This window comes from Gopherus evgoodei, chromosome 4 (genome assembly GCF_007399415.2).
Source record: "Gopherus evgoodei ecotype Sinaloan lineage chromosome 4, rGopEvg1_v1.p, whole genome shotgun sequence".
Taxonomy (NCBI): Eukaryota; Metazoa; Chordata; order Testudines; family Testudinidae; genus Gopherus; species Gopherus evgoodei.
The window spans coordinates 102,295,720-102,313,040 of record NC_044325.1 but is presented as its reverse complement, the minus strand read 5'-3'; the positions used below and the strand labels follow the sequence as shown (position 1 = coordinate 102,313,040).

Sequence of the window (17,321 nt, the reverse complement as noted above, 5' to 3'; positions counted from 1 at the left end):
TGTTTTTACTGTCAGTTATCTGAAGAATGATGCAGTCCTGAGTTTAATAAATAAAATTGTAAATTATGATACAGTGATATACTCAAGAAAATACTTCATTGTTGATTACATTATACTCAGTATAAATACCTTACTTATATTTATAGCAAATCTAAAAATCCCCTTGTTTGGGAACTTACAGGCTAGGAGGCTGATCCTGCAACCATTACTTGAGTAATCCTCACTCATGCCAGCAGTCCTTTTGAACTCAATGGGACTACTTGCCTGAATATGAATTGTCTGAACGAGCAAGGTTTGCAGGATCAGGTATTAACTGTGGATGCTATTACATTAACAGACAACCTCCAGGATAGAAAGAAACATACATTTTATTTTAGATGTGTTGATCTGAATTTTATGCAAACAATTATACACTGTATCTCAATCAACAAGGCATTCTTAGACTTAGTGACTTCTTGTTAAGATGGAAAATGTCGAGTTGTGAGATGGTTGTTTTATTTTATTTTTAATATTAATGTGAATAAGATACCATGCTTCTGCAAAAGAACATTTTATACCAAAGAGGAAGTGTAATTAATAATCATAGAATGCTGATTGTACAAGCATTTGAACTAAGAAATCTGCATTCACCTTGCCAGTATTTACAGTAATATAATACACTAGTTCTTATATAGTGCTTTTTCATCAGTAGATCTCCAAGCACTTTACAAAGATAGGTAGGTATCATTATTCCCTTTTTAAGATGGGGGAAACTTGCTAATGTTTTGCTAATTCTGCATTCTTCATTTTAAATCTGTAAAACTAGCTGTTATATTTATCCTTTCAAACTTCTGCTTCCACACATTTTACTGTGGCCTCCGACTTGGTTTGAGGCTCTTCTGCTTTTTTCCCATTATTCTTTGATTCCTTCTCAGGAGCACTGTCAATTGACTTAGCGTCTTTGATGACTTTAGCTTCAATCCTTTCTTTTTGGGGCTTCTTGTCTGAAAATGGGCAGGTTCTCTTGTACCTTTAAATAGAAATATTAAAGCAAGTTAGAACAGAAACATTACCAGGTAGCACACATATTATGAGCTCCGAATAATCACAGAATAGATGAAATACAAAGTATCTAGAATTATCAACTGATCCTGCAGGTCATGCTCAAGCAAAACTCCCACTAAAGTCATGGGGATGCTGAATTAGTTCCCCTCCAGTGGTCACATGGTTTTTAGACTTAGTTCTTAAATATTTTTAAATCAGACAACATATACCAGAAGTAGCAGTATATAATGATGAATCTAGATGGAATGCAATTTCAGACATATGTAGCTTTTAGATTGGATTTAACAAATCTTTGCCTTGAATGTCTGTCTGCATCACTATAAAAGCTTTACAAATGTTAATCTTTCTGAACACAATCATAATTCGAGAATAAGAATTCTTCTATCAGGACTGGGATGGTAGAAAGGTACAAGAAGAAAAATATACTAACACTACAGCAGATACTTAAATGTAGACAGATGAGCTGACATGCAGAAATCACACACCTGGCACATGATTAATTGATTAAGGTCCTTCCTATGACAGGCATTCAGCTACAACAGCAATAAAGTTTATCTGCAGAGCTACAGATACTCACATTTCACTCTTCTTTGTCATATGTTTTAATTACATTTGTACTATATACAAATATTAATATTTCATCAGCCGTAATCTAGGAGTAAATACATTATGAAAGAACAAACTTACTTTCTGATATAGCAGACTGCAAGAACAGCCGATGCCATAAAGAAGGTGAGTGCCAGTACAAGGAGTGCAATGGGTACACCTAAAGATAAAATGATATAGATAACTGATGTGTTTCTCTTGGTTTTTTTTGTTTTTTTTTAAAAATAGTCTTACTTCTAAAATCAGCCTTTCTGAAAATTCATGTGCCTAATGTCAGATTCTGCTAAAGGCAGCCTTGGTTAAGTGGCTCCAGTCCCCATGGAAATATCTAGTTCAAATTCACAATGACCTAAGCAGTGGCATCAATTACACTCATTTTGCACACCAGCGGAGTGTAAGTTACACTACTTTGCCATTTACACCCAGTACTTCTTCCATTAAAGTCAACAGTAGTTTTGCCATTGAGTTCAAGGGGAACCACTGCAGGCTTGTTTGATATTTAGACTATCGTTTTTGTCACTGGTGAATTTGAATTATAATCTCAAAATAATCTTTACTGTGTATTAAAGCAGGAGAATTTAGAGAAATACGTCACTACAATGATTTTGTTCAGGTATATGGCATGTTCTCATGTTCTTCAGGAAGACATCCTATGTAAATTGTATGTGATTGCATTCAAATATACATAGTCAAAGGAAAGCTTTTTTAAAAACACTTCAGTTAAGCATTGTCATCAGGATTATTAAACAGGAAACAAAGTATGAGCTGATGTTCTTTCCAGGCAGATAATGAATGCTGGATGAAAATTTCAGAGTCATTATTCATGGAAACACATGTATTGTAAAACCAAAGTGCCAGGGTTTGCCAAAGATTTGTATCCAGACTGCTCTGTTAGCTATATAATCTACACAGTCGCATACATGCATATATGAGTCTACAACATATTTTCCAAGTAATACAGTAAAAGTTGAGGATCAGAAAGATATAGTGATTATTGGCAAGTAAGAAAATGACACCGTTTTGCTTTTTTTGTTTAACACTAGGTTTTGTGTGGGTGTTTGATAGCTCTATCCTGGCAGGTGTGAGAACCAGTTAGGCTTTTCACTTGCACCAAGCATGGAGTGTGTGTTGGCAAAATTCTCATTGACTTCCTCAGAAGTAGGAACTTATGTGGTAAAATTCCACTGATTCCTATTAAAAAGCTAATTTAATCCTCCACAAATATACTAATTAATTTTCAAAAGAAAAGGTGTTTCCTTTGTGTTTATAGTTTTGGCTTTGCAAATCCTTATATTCTTCTTCGGCCCTCATACACTCATGCGTAACAATAGTTGATTTTGGTTCTAGCCATGCAAACTAACCCATTACAAAACACTATTTAATAACTAGGGTACATATAAAAAAGACATATGGTGTACCTCCAAATACAACACTATCATTTGTAAAGGCAGCTCGGTTTCCATTAGGCACTGCTATCTCCTCTTCACTTTCCAAAGTAGTCTGTACTGTTTGTAAAATGGTTTCCGTTACACATTTTATGCGAAAGGTCTTCCGAGGTATTTGGGGTTTTGGTGACTCAGTAGCAGTAAGCATCTCTGTGATGCCCTGAGATGAAGCTGTTGAAGATGAGTTTACTTCTGGATCTGTTGCAGATAACAGGGTTGTACCTGTTTCTGGTATGCATGAATCAATCCAAATATCTGCAAAGGGGAAAAGGAAGTGTAATGAGTTGCACTGGGCGCTATCGCAAAATTTTGCACATACCTGAGGCAAACCACACATTGATCTATGATGGATATTTTCAGAAGTTTTTCTGAGGGTTATGCACTGTGGTAATGAGATGACCACTACTCATACCTATTGATACTAGAGCGACAAGGTGGGTGAGTAATATCTTTTATTGGACCAATTTCTGTTGGTGAGAGAGAGGAGCTTTCAGAGCTTACACCGAGCTCTTCTTCAGGTCTCTGTGTAAACCTGAAGGCTCCTCTCTCTCACCAACAGAAGTTGGTCCCATAAAAGATATTGTCTTGTCTCTCTAATATCTTGGGACCAACACAACTAAAACAACTGTGGATACAACTATTGATACTGTTTATTACTATGTATTTATTCACAGAGGCTTACATTTAGCATGTCTAACTTTATGTATAAGAGTAGTTCCAGATTAGTCACCTGCTTAAAGTTAGGCACATGCTTAAGTACCTTTTTTAACAGGGAACAAAGCCCACAAGTGTGACAAAATTCCTTTTACAATGGCATACAAAAGACAAGATCCTTGCCAGAAAGAGCTTACAATATAATTTCCTGTGTTACACATGACAAGGAAACAAAACAAAATGGAGGGAAGAACTGAGTAAGAACACAGGTTACATTGTCATGTGGTTACCCAGCATTCTGAGGTTCATTTACATCATTACAAGTGGTGCTATGAGCCCTGCCTTATTAGCATGGTTATCCAACACTTCCCAGTATAAACCCCTGGTTTCACCTGCTTATAACTTTGCCAAACAGTAACCATTTGGACTGAAATTTTATGTGTCTGGTGTCGACCTCAGACTGATTATTTTTTTCCAGCCAAAGAAGTTTAGCACTTTCCAAGAACAAGATTAGGGGAAAATATGTTATTTTGTCCATGTCAAAACATTCAGGCAACCTTTTCTTTGAGAAGTTTTAATGCCTACATGCTTGGAACAGGGACTTCAAGTTTGGCAGTGGGGTTATATTTGTGTCAGGAATGTGTCTTTTTCTGTCCCCAAGAAAATCCATGCAAAATTGGCCACGCTATAAACCTTTGAAAATCTGCAGTTTGCACATTATCCTAATAGGGTTGCCAGGTGTCCAGTTTTTAACCAAAATGCCAAGTCAAAAAGGGATCCCAGTGGCTCTGGTCAGCACTGCTGACCAATCTGTTAAAAGTCCAGTCAGCAGCGCAGCAGGGTTAAGGCAGGTTCCCTACCTGCCCTGGTTCCGTGCAGCTCCTGGAAGCAGCAGCATGTCTCCTCTCCGGCTCCTATGTGTAGAGGCAGCCAGGAGGCTCCGCATGCTGTCCCCGCCTCAAGTGCTAGTTCTGCAGCTCCCATTGGCTGGAAACCATGGCCAATGGGAGCTGTGGGTGGGGATGCCTATGGACTGGGCAGTGTGCAGAGCCACCTGGCCGCACCTCTGCATAGGACTGGAGATGGAATGTGCTGCTGCTTCTGGGAGCTGCTTGAGATAAGTGCCACCCAGAGTCTGCAGCCCCTCCCGCACCCGAACCCCTGCCCCAGCCCTGATTCCCCTCCCCTCTGAACCCCCAGATCCCAGCCCAGAGCCCCCTCCTGCACCCAGAATCCCTCATGCTCAGCCCCACCCTAGAGCCTGCACCCCTGCTAGAGCCCCCCCACCGCATCCAACTCCCTGCACTAGCTCAGAGCCCCCTCCTTCACTCCAAGCCCCTCATCCCCAGCCCCACAGCAGAGCCTGCACCCCCAGCCGCAGCTGTCACTCCCCTGCACCCCAAGCCCTGCCCCAATTCCCCTCTTCCCCTACAAATCCCTTGATCCCAGCCCAAAGCCCTCTCCTGCACCCCAAAATCCCTCATCCCTGGCACCACCCCAGAGCCTGCACCCTCAGCAGGAGCCTTCACCCCCTACCACATCCCATCCCACTGCCTCAGTCTGGAGCTCCCTCCCGCATCCTGAACTCCTCATTTCTGGCTACACCCCGCAGCTCTCACTCCCTCCAGCACCCCAACCCCCTGAGCCAGCCTAGTGAAAATGAGCGAGTGAGTGAGGGTGGGGAGAGTGAGTGACAGAGGGAAGGGGGATGGAGTGAATGGGAGCAGGGCCTCAGAGAAGGAGCAGCACCTTGGAGTAGGGGTGGAGTAGGGGCAAGGGTGTTCAGTTTTGTGCAAGTAGAAAGTTGGCAACCCTGTATCCTAATGAGGGTTATATAAGCACCTGATCTGCAGGGACAGCCAGTAACTTACACAAATTGCATAAATGATGCCTGTAAAAAACTGCACCTTTAAAATTATAAGTGGAAAACTGGAATTCTGGTAAGGCTGGAGTGAAAATGTGACTAATGAGGAATTGGTCACTGGTTCTTGCTGGTACTCTTACATAATCTGGAAACTATAAAGTTATCACTATATTAACCAGCTGAATATGTTATAAAAATAATGGGCGGAAATGACTTATGTACAGTTCTTAATACGAGTCCCAGGTGGGAAGTCTGATGACGCATTTTCATTCACAAAGTAAGAGGATAGATGACATAGAGTTGTACTTTTTTCACTATGGCCTTTAAGTGACTCTACACACTGCAGCTGGAAGGTCAAAATGCAGCGAAATGAGCTCTTGCCAAAGACTTTTGTTACAAGAGTTCTAGCAAGTGACAATTTGGCCATTAGGATAAACAGTGATTCTTCATTCCCTAAGTTAAATAAAAATTGCTTCATAATAGCATTTAACAGGCTTAATTTGCTCTACTAAATAATATGATAACGATGTAAAATAGTGACAATTCTCTTTATTTAAACCTGCAAAAGTAAGGAATTCAGGGTTAAAATTGCCACTTTATCTTTACCCAGCTCATCTTATAGGTGTAGTACAATCCAAAATACTACACAGATTAAAAAAAAGCCACATTTTAAAAGAACAGTTCAAGCATACACAGACATGATACAGCACATACAAAATCAGCAACATTAAAAAAGTGTAGCTGTTTAAACAAGACACAGTCTTAGCTAACCTCCCACATAGGTTCATAAACCCACACATGAGAGTTCTGAACTTTAAAGAAGGATCAAGTTTACCCCAGTCACACCTTTTTAATTGGACTGTTTAAGTGGCTAATCATTTCTGACACTGTTGTTCCTATGGATATATCCAAGGTTGCCATGACTTGCTACTCTCCTGGCTTTCCCCTTGCTTTCCAGCCACTCTTTCATGTTTAGCCACTTTCCTCCACTGAAACCCTTCAGAGTTCCATACAATGTCTTCTGGTCTTCTCTCCTTACACATTGTGAAGGATGTGCGGCTGGTTTGTAATAATTTATGAATACTGTATATGATCTGGTTACTGGGGTAGTTACTGTATAATTATATTGGGTTACTGGAATATCTACTGCATGAATGTATTGATTTAATGTACTAGCAGGGCTGTTCAGACACTAGCAGGAAGGGAACACAATGTCTTTAGATACGTAACCTCTCGGTAAACATGGTGGATGTCGTTAAGAAACAATCCTGAGGAATTATGTTGCAAAGATGCTACATTATTTGCTCCAGCCCAAAGTTATGCTCTGTTTTGGCCAGGCTGGGAATGGACAGATCCAAAGGACTTGAAATGGTTAAAAAGTGAGTTGTTGGGAGAGGGGGAGCCAGTTGTCAAGGGCTGTTCCTGAGGAACAGGGTGACATAGACACCGGCCCAGCTGAGGAGGTATGAAGCAGTTGAGCCTTCCAAAGATTCCAGGGGGATGGTAAGCCTTCCATAAGAGAGCTAGGCATATTGATTGTTTATTATGTTAAAATCCTTTTTCTCTTCTGATTTGCTGTGTTTCTATTATTAAGATTAAACGTTATTTTGTTTTAAGATAGTTGGTTAGTCACTGTATTCAGTGCTGGCCACAAGCTCCCAAAGGGAAGAATTGCTGGGGCCAAACCAAGGAACTGTAGCCCAGGGCCTGGTCTATGGAGGGAAGAATTGTGGGATTCCACCTCAGAACAGGTAAGGATGTCAGGCCTAATACCTGAAGTGTGATCTCAGAGAGATCAAGGAAGTGGGTCAGAGGTGCAGGTAGACCTGTAACCATGACACTCATATTCTCCCATAACTTCAGTGAACATTTCTACGATGATGGCACTCCATTTCTCGCTCTACTCCTGTATTCCCTTCTTTTGTCCAGTCTCAACACATCTATTCTTTTCCTGGATGCACTGTCACAATCTCATGGTCAACAAGTCAGAGCAAAACTTATCTCTTTCCTCCTTATCCTTCTCTTTTACGTACCTTCTCTACTACTGTTGACAATATTACCATTCTTTCTATTACTTAAACCAACAATCCCTAGGCCCTGTTTAACTCCACTCCCTCTTTCTTCCTAAGACTCAGGCTCTAGCTAATCCTGATGTCTTTTTCACTGTAACAACTCCAAAATCTTGGGCAGCACGAGTATCGAAGGCTGAGCCTCCCCAAACAACCTTGCATGGCCCCGCCTGTGCTCTGCCTCCAGGCTCCTTCCTGCTTCCTGGCACTGTGCTGAAGGGTGTTCTGTCCTCCACCCTCCCCATAGCCCCAGGCTCGGGCTGGGGCTAATGGGGGCTCCTGTGCTCCGGGATTTGGGGGGGACTGTGCCACCCAACCACCCAGCACTCCAGGGCTGGGAAAGGGAGGCCATGCCACCTACCAACCCACCCAGTTTTCTGAGGCTGGGGAAGGGATGCTGCACTGCCCACCCAGCACATGGAGGGGCGGGCACGCCCCTCACCCAACTGCCCGGCACTCAAGGGCAGGGGGGGAGTCCCAGGACTGGGGACGGTGATGGTGGCCGTATGAGGGGGCTTTGGGCTCCAGCCAGGAGGGGTGGGACCTCAGGCAGAAGAAGCAGGCCGGGCCAGGGGCTAGCCTCCCTGAGCCCGGGGTTCATCCACTGCCCATCTCCAAAATCCATTGTTCCTTCTCCCCACAGCTACCTAGATATTATCCCATTTTCTAGTTTCTCTCTACTCTTTCATCTCTCTCATTCCAGGCCATTAAAAATGCTTCCATCAAAATCACTTGCCTTTATTGCTGTTTTTTCCACATTCCACCATTTCTTAGATCTAAAAAAGTTCAGACTCCTTCAATTTACATTCTAGGCTCTCCAAAATTTCTCTCTTTGCCCTGTGTCGTATCTTCAGTGGACACGTAGAGCAATCAATCACTGTTTTCTTTATAACAGCCTTTAATATATTTGAAGACTTATCAATTCCCCTCTCATCTTTTCCTTTAGCTTGGGTGGAGTCACTAATGTGACAATCTAATTTCTCCCCTTGTTACAGGTCAGTATGAAGTAAAATACAAGGCTGTATAAATGGGGATTCTGGGAATATGTGACAATGGTGGCTTTGGAGTTTACTACCTAGTGTGGACTTTAGCCAGAACAAATGTATTTAATTTAGGTATTTTTAGATTTAATTTAGTTTGTTGGGTCATTTTTAAATTTTTGCAGTAAAATAATATATATCATGAAACTTTGTTTTTACTGAAGGAGTATCAACTAGCTATGCATTTGCATGTGTTTGACACATTTTCACTGGCACAAGTATGACTGAGCATACCTAAGGGCTTCACATTGCTGGTTCCACATAACTGAATATAGTGAAGAAAGCTTTATTCAAGAACTAATTACAGCATCATTTTATTAATTTCAGTGAACTAAGTGGAACTTCTGTCCATCTAGCATCCTGCATTTAGCAACAGCTCTTTTTTTTCCCTAGAGGGGAAAGATTCAATCCACCATCTAAGATAGAAAAAAAAGCACTAACAACAGTTTTTCTATGAAGATTTGAAATAATAAAACTAAATGTAAGGACTCTAGGTTTCATGCCTACTTACCTGAAGAATTGAAGCAGAAACCATGAAATTTGCGGTTGAGAGGGACTTTCCAGTCTGCTACTCCAACTTTGTTCTGACCACATTTTGGATTTGGGATAACCCGAGAAATGACAAGCCATTTATCTGCCACCCATCCAAAGCTAGAATAAAAAGTATCAATCCCTTTAATGTTGGATGCGTTCACAAGCATATTATTGTATATAAGGAAATGGAGCTGCTAAAAGCTGCTAGTAACTTATAGACTTCACGTACCTGCATGTTTCAAAGCCATGATTCCGGGCATTCTCAACCTGGGTTTTGCTTGCCAGCTGTAACCCCAGCTGTCTACAGGCACTTTCTGCTTCTGAGAAATTCAGTTTTTTTGGATGAGAAATTAGGGTTATGCCTGCGATCCTGCATTCTTGAATGGTGAGATCTGTAAATTAAAACATAAATATTCAAGGTTATTACCTTAGAATTTATTCTTTTATTTTAAGTAAGTGCCTGTGTGTGTAGTGGTGCATATTGTTATTCACTTTTTAAGTTTTATGGGTATTAGGTCATTAGAGGAGTTACCTTCCAGTGGGAGAGTTAATTTAGCCTTTTATAAGAAAATAATCTGTTTTGTTCACCCCAACAGTCTAATAGTTCAGAGGGTAAGGAGGACTTGTCACCATGGCTAGACTATGAAAATGTATATTAAAAAAAATTAATTATAGATGGTAACTTTGAGCCTGTGCCTGGGGGCAGCCATCTTGCTAAAGAGGATGTCATTTGTGACACATGTGCATGAGAGCCCCATGGGTGGGCTGGAAACCAGTTTTCCCACCTGATTAATAATGTCTTAAAATAATAAAACTAGTGCTTATGATAAAACACCAATGACCTCAGCATAGTGAGCTTCACACAGTGACATGGTTACAAGGCCTGCCGTGGATGGCAAACATGGTTGGAAGCATGTGGAGTTTACTCACAAAAAGATGCCCATTAGAAGAATTTAGTAATTATTAATTACGTCACCTCCGCTCTGCTGAGCTGTAACTTTTTAGGCCATTGGAGAAACTCAGATACCTTTGATATCATTTTTAAAAAATGTAACAAGGTTCAAGCATGGGCCAAATTAAATTACTTACTATCTTTTACCAGAGGAACTGGAACACTGTGTATAGTGGGCGTGCTGAGAGCAGCTGAACCAATCTATAAACCCCAGATAGAATGGAAACCACTTTCATGTCAGGGGGTGGTTCAGCATGCTCCCCTCCTCTTGCACCTCTAGTTCCAGCACCTATGTCTTTTACACAGGTTGAGGTAGAACCCAATTTGTGCTGGGGCAGTGCTTGGCACAGCTGAGGGCTTGGCACAGCTTTACCCCACCTTTCTGTGCTCCTCCTGGGGCCAGCTAACTGCTTCAAATTTCACCATGTTACAACAGCCCCCAATGGGCAGACAACAATTGCTGGAGCACAGTGGCATTTTGGCCACATCCACTACATCAAGAACTGGGAAGGGGTGGGCTAAGGCTGGTTATATCAGCCCTACACTACATGGGGATTCTCTTGTGCTGGCTTTAGAGCCCAAAGCAACTTTAAGGGGACAGGGAGGGAGAGGGGGCAAGATTTGGCTCTTTAACTCCATGTACATTCTCCAGGGCCATAAGAAACAAAAAGCTGCATTTTTTATGTATAGTAGCAGACAAGCTATATGAACAAGGAATAAATACACTGTAGAACAAATAAGGAACATTGTAGAGACCAAACAGAATGAATATAAGGTGGCAACAAAAAACCCAATAAATAATCCAATAATTGCTTCTCAGATATCCCCTTCAGACTGTACTAGCCACCACCATGTATACATTTATGGTGGGAAGGGTGTGCCTGCGTACCATAGTGCTCAGCTCAGACAACGAGAGTGGTCTGATTGTGAAGAGAACGTAAATTTACCTTATAATGTCCTCTCGGTGGCCAATATATCCTCCATTTGGTCCGACTCCTCCTACTTCAGTCAGCACCTCCAGACCTAACCCACACTATTCTAGGCTGTTCTGTCTGCCCTTTTTCCTCCCTGTCAGACCCAGTCGTCTCTTGTAGGGCCTCTCCATGTCCCAGCTCCCACTCTGCACTCTTAGGCCTAGTCCATCCTGTCCTCTCCTGTCTCCAGGGTTTGCTCCACACTTTCTCTCCTTTCTTACTATTTACACGTGATCCTTTCCCACCCTTTCTGCATTCAGACACAGTCTCTCCTGTCCTTACCCTCTCTATTCCCAGTCCAGGGATTTGCTCAGCACCTGTTAAAATGTGGCTGAGTAGGCTTTTTAAAGTATAATAATGATGATAGAAGCTTCTTAATGACCAGTCATATTAACTACCAGCCTTAATTTTCCAATCCTCAGAAGGACTTTGAGAAGTACAATGCAGCTTTTCAAACTGAGTTGAGCTGCTGACTGAATGGAACTTCCTGACACTTGACAAGTTGGCTGGATACTTGTAAATGCCTGACTGATGCATAATATACTCAAAAGAAATATTTTCATACGAGAAAAGCAGTCAACTAGATGTTCACCCGATGAATGGGAAGAAGGAAGATTCAGTATCAGAAAATAAGGGCTCAGTCGGAGGAAGGAAAAGAAAATAGAGTGAATTGCAGATAGAGTGCAATTTTTAACCTGAAAAATACAAAAGAAGATAAAATGTAATATGTACTTGAAATTAACATGTTTGAAACAACATGGAGAAGTAAAAAGCACCTTCTTGGACAGTTATCAGCTTTATTGTGAACTATAAGTAGTTTTACAATGTAAGAAAAAGATTAGAAGCAAACAGCAACCACCCAATCATCCTACCATTTTCATGACTTCCTAAATCATCTCTCTGAGTCCTGTGATGAAGCAAACTGAATTTGGGTTGGCTACACAAGCTGCTCTTAGCTAGTCTCTGAGCTCTTCTGTACTTGGCTGGTCTAACAGCAAAAGGATATCTTCATCTTGAATCATATGTTGCACATTTGCAGGAGAAATCTACTTCATTAGAAGAACAGTGGAATTGACAAATTAGGAGAAATAAAATCTGAGAATAAGACAAAGATGGTGGGTGCAGAATAGAATAAAGGGACTTGAGCAGTTGTAAAGTGAGGGAGACGCTTCTGCTTTAATGTGATCTAGTCTCTTTGCTGTTTCGGGAAACTGCTGATGACGTCTCTGTGTTTTTCCCCAGATACTCAGTTCATATTGCAATGTCCTATCCATGAGGTGCTGGGTGGGTTCCTCTGTCTGCTGGTAGCAGAGAGGGACATTCTTAGGCTGCCATGGTGAGAAGGATCTTTGCCTGCTGGGATTTTTAAGGGAGGCTAAGACTGTTAGGTACACAAATCCCATTGAATTTCAACAGAAGTTGGGCATCTAATTTCTTTAGGTGTCTTTGAAAATCCCAGCCATAATTTGTTGTGTAGGATCCTTCTGTAGATAAGAAAAATAAATCCGTTTGACACTGAAATCTGGTTGTTTACACAGGTAAAAAGAAAATTTCCTCTTTGCAAAGTGTGACTAAGTTCACGTCTAGAGACTGATGAGCTCATCCCTGCCATGTTGCAGGAACCTGCATGCTAATAGCTATTGAGGACATAAACGAGAAGGTCGTCTTAGGCTGATTTTGAAGATGGAGGCTGAATCAGAGGATGTCTGAGTTTCATTTGACACATGGCAGAAAGATTGCAGCTGGCCCACAAGGCCTTTGGAAATGACACAAGCTAGTATTATAGCTAGCTGTGAAAGGTGTGCACCTAAAAGGATTGGTATGCGGTATTTATGACTAATACAGTGAGTTATGTAACAAGGTTCATTTAGCTCAAGTGTAGTTTTCTCTGTATGGCACATTCACTAGTGTTTTTTCCCATCTTCCCTACCTCTGACTTATGGGTTAAGAGTTGTATCGATCAAAAAAGACTTAGGATGTATTTTTCAAAAAGCACCAAAGTGACTTAGAAGCCTAAGCTCCATTTTCAAAAGTGACACAGGCACTTAAAAGCCCACATTTCACTGACAATCAACTTTGAAAACAAAACTTTGGCACTTTTGAAAATTGTACCGTTATACTTTCCTTTGCCTTGTTAAAGATAGATCTCATTTCTGATAGATTCTGCTCCCCCCCACAACTTACACATTTTTGGGGGAAATAGTCTTGCATTCGTTCTTGGAAATACCAAGTTTAGGAGTGTTAGGTGCCTCTATTTTATTTGATGCTGCAGTACAGCAATGTTTCATATCTTCGTCAGAATTAGCCTTTGGAGCTTCTGCGTAGCTCCTCCAGAGAGATCTTTCTGACAGCTGCCACGGGAGTTGGTGGCAGTCAGATTCTTATTCCACAAACAAATTTTCTATGTGCATTCCTGGAGCCACACAGGAAGTGAAAACGTCTGCTGGTGCTCTGAATCAGCAATTCTGTTTTCCTCTGGTGGAAAACTGGGATCCTTCCTCTATCTACAGTATGAAAAAGCCTGTAATTGATTTATCAGCATCATGACACTGTGTAATGTGACCAGCAGCATGAGCAGTAATTCACAAAGCTGCAGAGAAGAAACTGAAGCAGGAGCTAGTGCTTCCTATGAAATAAATTACAATGCTGACTCTCCCTTCTCACAGTTTGTCCGTCTCCCAACAGTCTTTCCCAATCATTATCTAAATATAAGGGAGTTGACTGCTGACAATTGCGTATGTATAGTCATTTGCTTGTATGTGATAGTCCCATCTTCTGCTTCCATCATTTTGTCTTTTAAATTTTGAGCCCACTGGAGCCAGGATTGACTTACTTGTGGCGCACATTCCCACTACTCCAGGGGTTCTCAGACTTTATTGCCCCGCAACCCCCTGCTGACACCAAAATTACTACATGACCTCAGAAGGGGAGGCTGATGCCTGAGCCCACCTGAGTCCCACTGCCCTAGGTGGGGGCGGGCAAAGCCCAAGCCCCACCACTCTGAGTGGGGAGGCCAAAGCTGAAGCCTATGGGCTTCAGCCCTGGGCAGGGGCTGTAACCTGAGCCCCGCTGCCAAGGGCTGAAGCCCTCAGGCTTTGGCTTTGGCCCTGGGTGGTGTGGCTTGGGCATGAGCCCTGGGCCCCAGCAAGTCTAAGTCAGCCCTGGCATCCTCATTAAAATGGGGTCGTGACCCACAGTTTGAGAACCCCTGCACTACACAATCCACCAACAACTAATCAGCAATCTCTTTGCCAGTTTTCTTGGAGCAGTTACTCTCCTCCTCCTTTGGCTTCCCTCTGACCTCTAATGGTAGTCCTGCCAAGGCAGGGCATCAAGTCATATTGGTGGAGGGGATATGTCCTTCTGTGTTGTACTTGTTTGGTAGCTGAAGAGCAGACTTCAGCTTTCATGGCTTGCAAACCAAGTCCCCAAGTACTTTCTTAGAAGAAGCATTAATTACAAAAAAATTAAACAAAAATATTTCAAAAGTAAATTATATGACTATTTGTTAATGGAATTATGATGCAACCATTGCATTTGAGAGCTATTTAAGGCAGATACTCCTTTATTAATTCCTGAAATACACTGTCTTCCAAAAATGGGAACTCCCAAGTGCTTGGGTTATTTTTTCCTTCCAATAATAACCAGAGGCAGACTTGATTACCCGTAAGCTGTACTTCAAGAATCATGCCTATGTCACTGAGAACTTTGTTGGAGACTCATATTCACTGTTACAATCTTTCAAAATCAAAACAAAGTTTACATTTAAAATAACATTTTTCTAAGGTACCCAATGACCAATTTCATGCATATTCTGCAATTAGATAACCGTTCAAAAGCTTTTGCTGTGGCATCTTCAAAAAAATTTGACATCTGGTCAGATTTTCACTTGCTACTAAAAATATCATCAACAATTAAACAAAGTCTTGTGACACATTTGGACATTATTAAAAATGATTCAAATATTTAAATTGGACATAAATATTCAGTGAAAGATATTCACAAGCAAGAATGTTACTGAAAAATATTTGCTTTTGCACTGATTTCTGAGAAATCTGTGGTTTCATATACCTACAAATTATAGGTCACTTTAAAATATATACACATTCAGAGTTATATATATTCACAGATATAATTATACACCTGCATATTTTATTTTCAAACACACTGATGTAGCAAATATCTTTTCTGGAAAAAAGAGAGAAAGAAAACCAATTTCCATCTATCTTGAACATATTTTTGGACATTGGGAAAAAGTTGCCCATACAGAAAAATTGTAAGAAAACATACCTTTCACGTTGAAAGAGCCTTGAGCAAGGAATTTCATAATCCAGATTGAGAACAAAACCAGGGTAACTCCAGAATAAGTTCCCATTATAATTAACACCAGTAACAAATGAAAAAACTCAGGGTGGGTTGTTGCCTACTTTAAAGACAATGGTGAATTGCCAGTCCCTTTGTTGTGGGCTTTGAGATGACTGTCTTGACAGCTCTGTAGATGCCACTGTACTGATTCACCAAAAGAATGTCAGCAAGTATTTGTTTCTCAGCTAAAAAGGCATTTACTGGTCAAGGGCACTAGCTGGAAATACATGACGTTCCCAGAACATTTCACAGTGGCTGGCTGGAAAATTCAGCTAATGCTGACTCAGAAAACATCCAGCTGAGGAAGGGAGATAATGCAGTGTTAGTCTGTCAGTCTTATAAACAGTTTGCAAAATATTTTTTTCTTTCTATTCCTTTTGTAACTGTTTCTGTTTAATTGGGTGTCAGCTCAGCACTCACATAGTGGATTCATTTGTTAATCAACAAGTCTTACCATTAGTACCGAGTGCTGGCAATCAGCATTCTTGGGTTACAGTCCCAGCTATGCTATTGATTTTATATGTGACTCTTGGGCAAGTCACGTAACCTCTCCATGGCTAACATTCTCAATGTATAAAATGGGTGTAATAATGCAGAGGTTGTTTGAGGCGTAGTTAAATAAGGCATAGATTTGTGGATGGCCTATCTTGGGCAGGGAATACGAGAATTTCTCTGGGCATTTTCCCTGGATTGTTCCATCAAGGCTGGTGGGGGAAGTTGAACATGTTACTGAATGAGTCCTTTGGCTCCCAAATGAAAACTCCCAACAAACCACCTGGCTCATGGAATGAAGGGGTCCTGCTGCCAAACCTTGGAGAGCTTGAAAGAGTCACAGCAGACATCAGCCTTCTTGCAGGGCCTTCCTGTGTTGAATCTAGATCCCTGGCATGAGCATGACATTGGTATGTCCCTTCATGCTTTGGCCACCATTCCAGAGGGCATGCTTCCATGCTGATGATGCTTGTTAAAAAAAAAAGTTAATTTAATTAGTGATTGAACTCCTAGAGGGAGAATTGTATGTCCCCTGCTCTGTTTTACCTGCATTCTGCCATATACTTCATGTGATAGCAGTCTTGAAGGATGACCCAGCATGTTGTTCATTTAAAGAATACTTTCATAGCAGATATGACAAAACACAAAGAAGATACCGATCTGAGATTTCTAAAAATAACCTCAGCATTTGACCCAAGGTTTAAGAATCTGAACTGCCTTCCAGAATCTGAGAGGGACGAGACATGGAACTTGCTGTCAGAAGTCTTAAAAGAGCAACACTCCAATGCAGAAACTACAGAACCCGAACCACCAAAGAAGAAAATCAATCTTCTGTTGGTGGCATCTGGCTCAGATGATGAAAATGAATGTGTGAAGGGCTGCATTGCCTTGGATTATCATTGAGCAGAACCTGTCATCAGCATGGAAGCATGTCCTCTGGAATAGTGGTCAAAGCATGAAGGGGCATACAAATGTTTAGCATATCTGGCACATAAATACCTTGCAATGCCGGCTATAACAGTGCCATGCAAACGCCTGTTCTCACTTTCAGGTGACATTGTAAATAAGAAGTGGGCAGCATTATCTCCTGTAAATATAAACAAACTTGTTTGTCTTAGTGATAGGCTAACAAGAAGTAGGACTGAGTGGACTTGTAGGCTCTAATGTTTTACATTGTTCTGTTTTTGAGTGCAGTTATGTAAAAAAATTCTACAATTGTAAGTTGCACATTCACAATAAAGAGATTGCACTACAGTACTTGCATGAGGTGAACTGAAAAATA

The 17,321-nt window shown here is 41.2% G+C and overlaps 1 protein-coding gene across 1 annotated transcript; it reads right to left on the bottom strand.

The window, feature by feature from the left end:
* Window positions 1-350: 350 nt before the first annotated feature.
* Window positions 351-15,715, bottom strand: LYVE1 (lymphatic vessel endothelial hyaluronan receptor 1). Its single transcript, XM_030560371.1, has 6 exons — window positions 15,473-15,715; window positions 9,486-9,648; window positions 9,234-9,373; window positions 3,069-3,350; window positions 1,732-1,810; window positions 351-1,009 (listed from the first exon to the last, which is right to left on the bottom strand). The coding sequence occupies exons 1-6, from the start codon at window positions 15,555-15,557 to the stop codon at window positions 823-825; spliced, it is 936 nt and encodes a 311-aa protein (XP_030416231.1). The 5' UTR covers window positions 15,558-15,715; the 3' UTR covers window positions 351-822.
* Between the last annotated feature and the right edge of the window lie 1,606 nt (window positions 15,716-17,321).

What these genes read in the sequence shown, in the direction of transcription:
- LYVE1 (XM_030560371.1), bottom strand. Translation starts at nt 15,557, where the DNA reads ATGGGAACTTATTCTGGAGTTACCCTGGTTTTGTTCTCAATCTGGATT. An exon ending in CATGGCTTTGAAACATGCAG is followed by an intron (nt 9,374 to 9,485) that starts GTACGTGAAGTC and finishes TTTTTATTCTAG; the next exon opens with CTTTGGATGGGTGGCAGATA. An exon ending in TTTCTGCTTCAATTCTTCAG is followed by an intron (nt 3,351 to 9,233) that starts GTAAGTAGGCAT and finishes TCCCCTTTGCAG; the next exon opens with ATATTTGGATTGATTCATGC.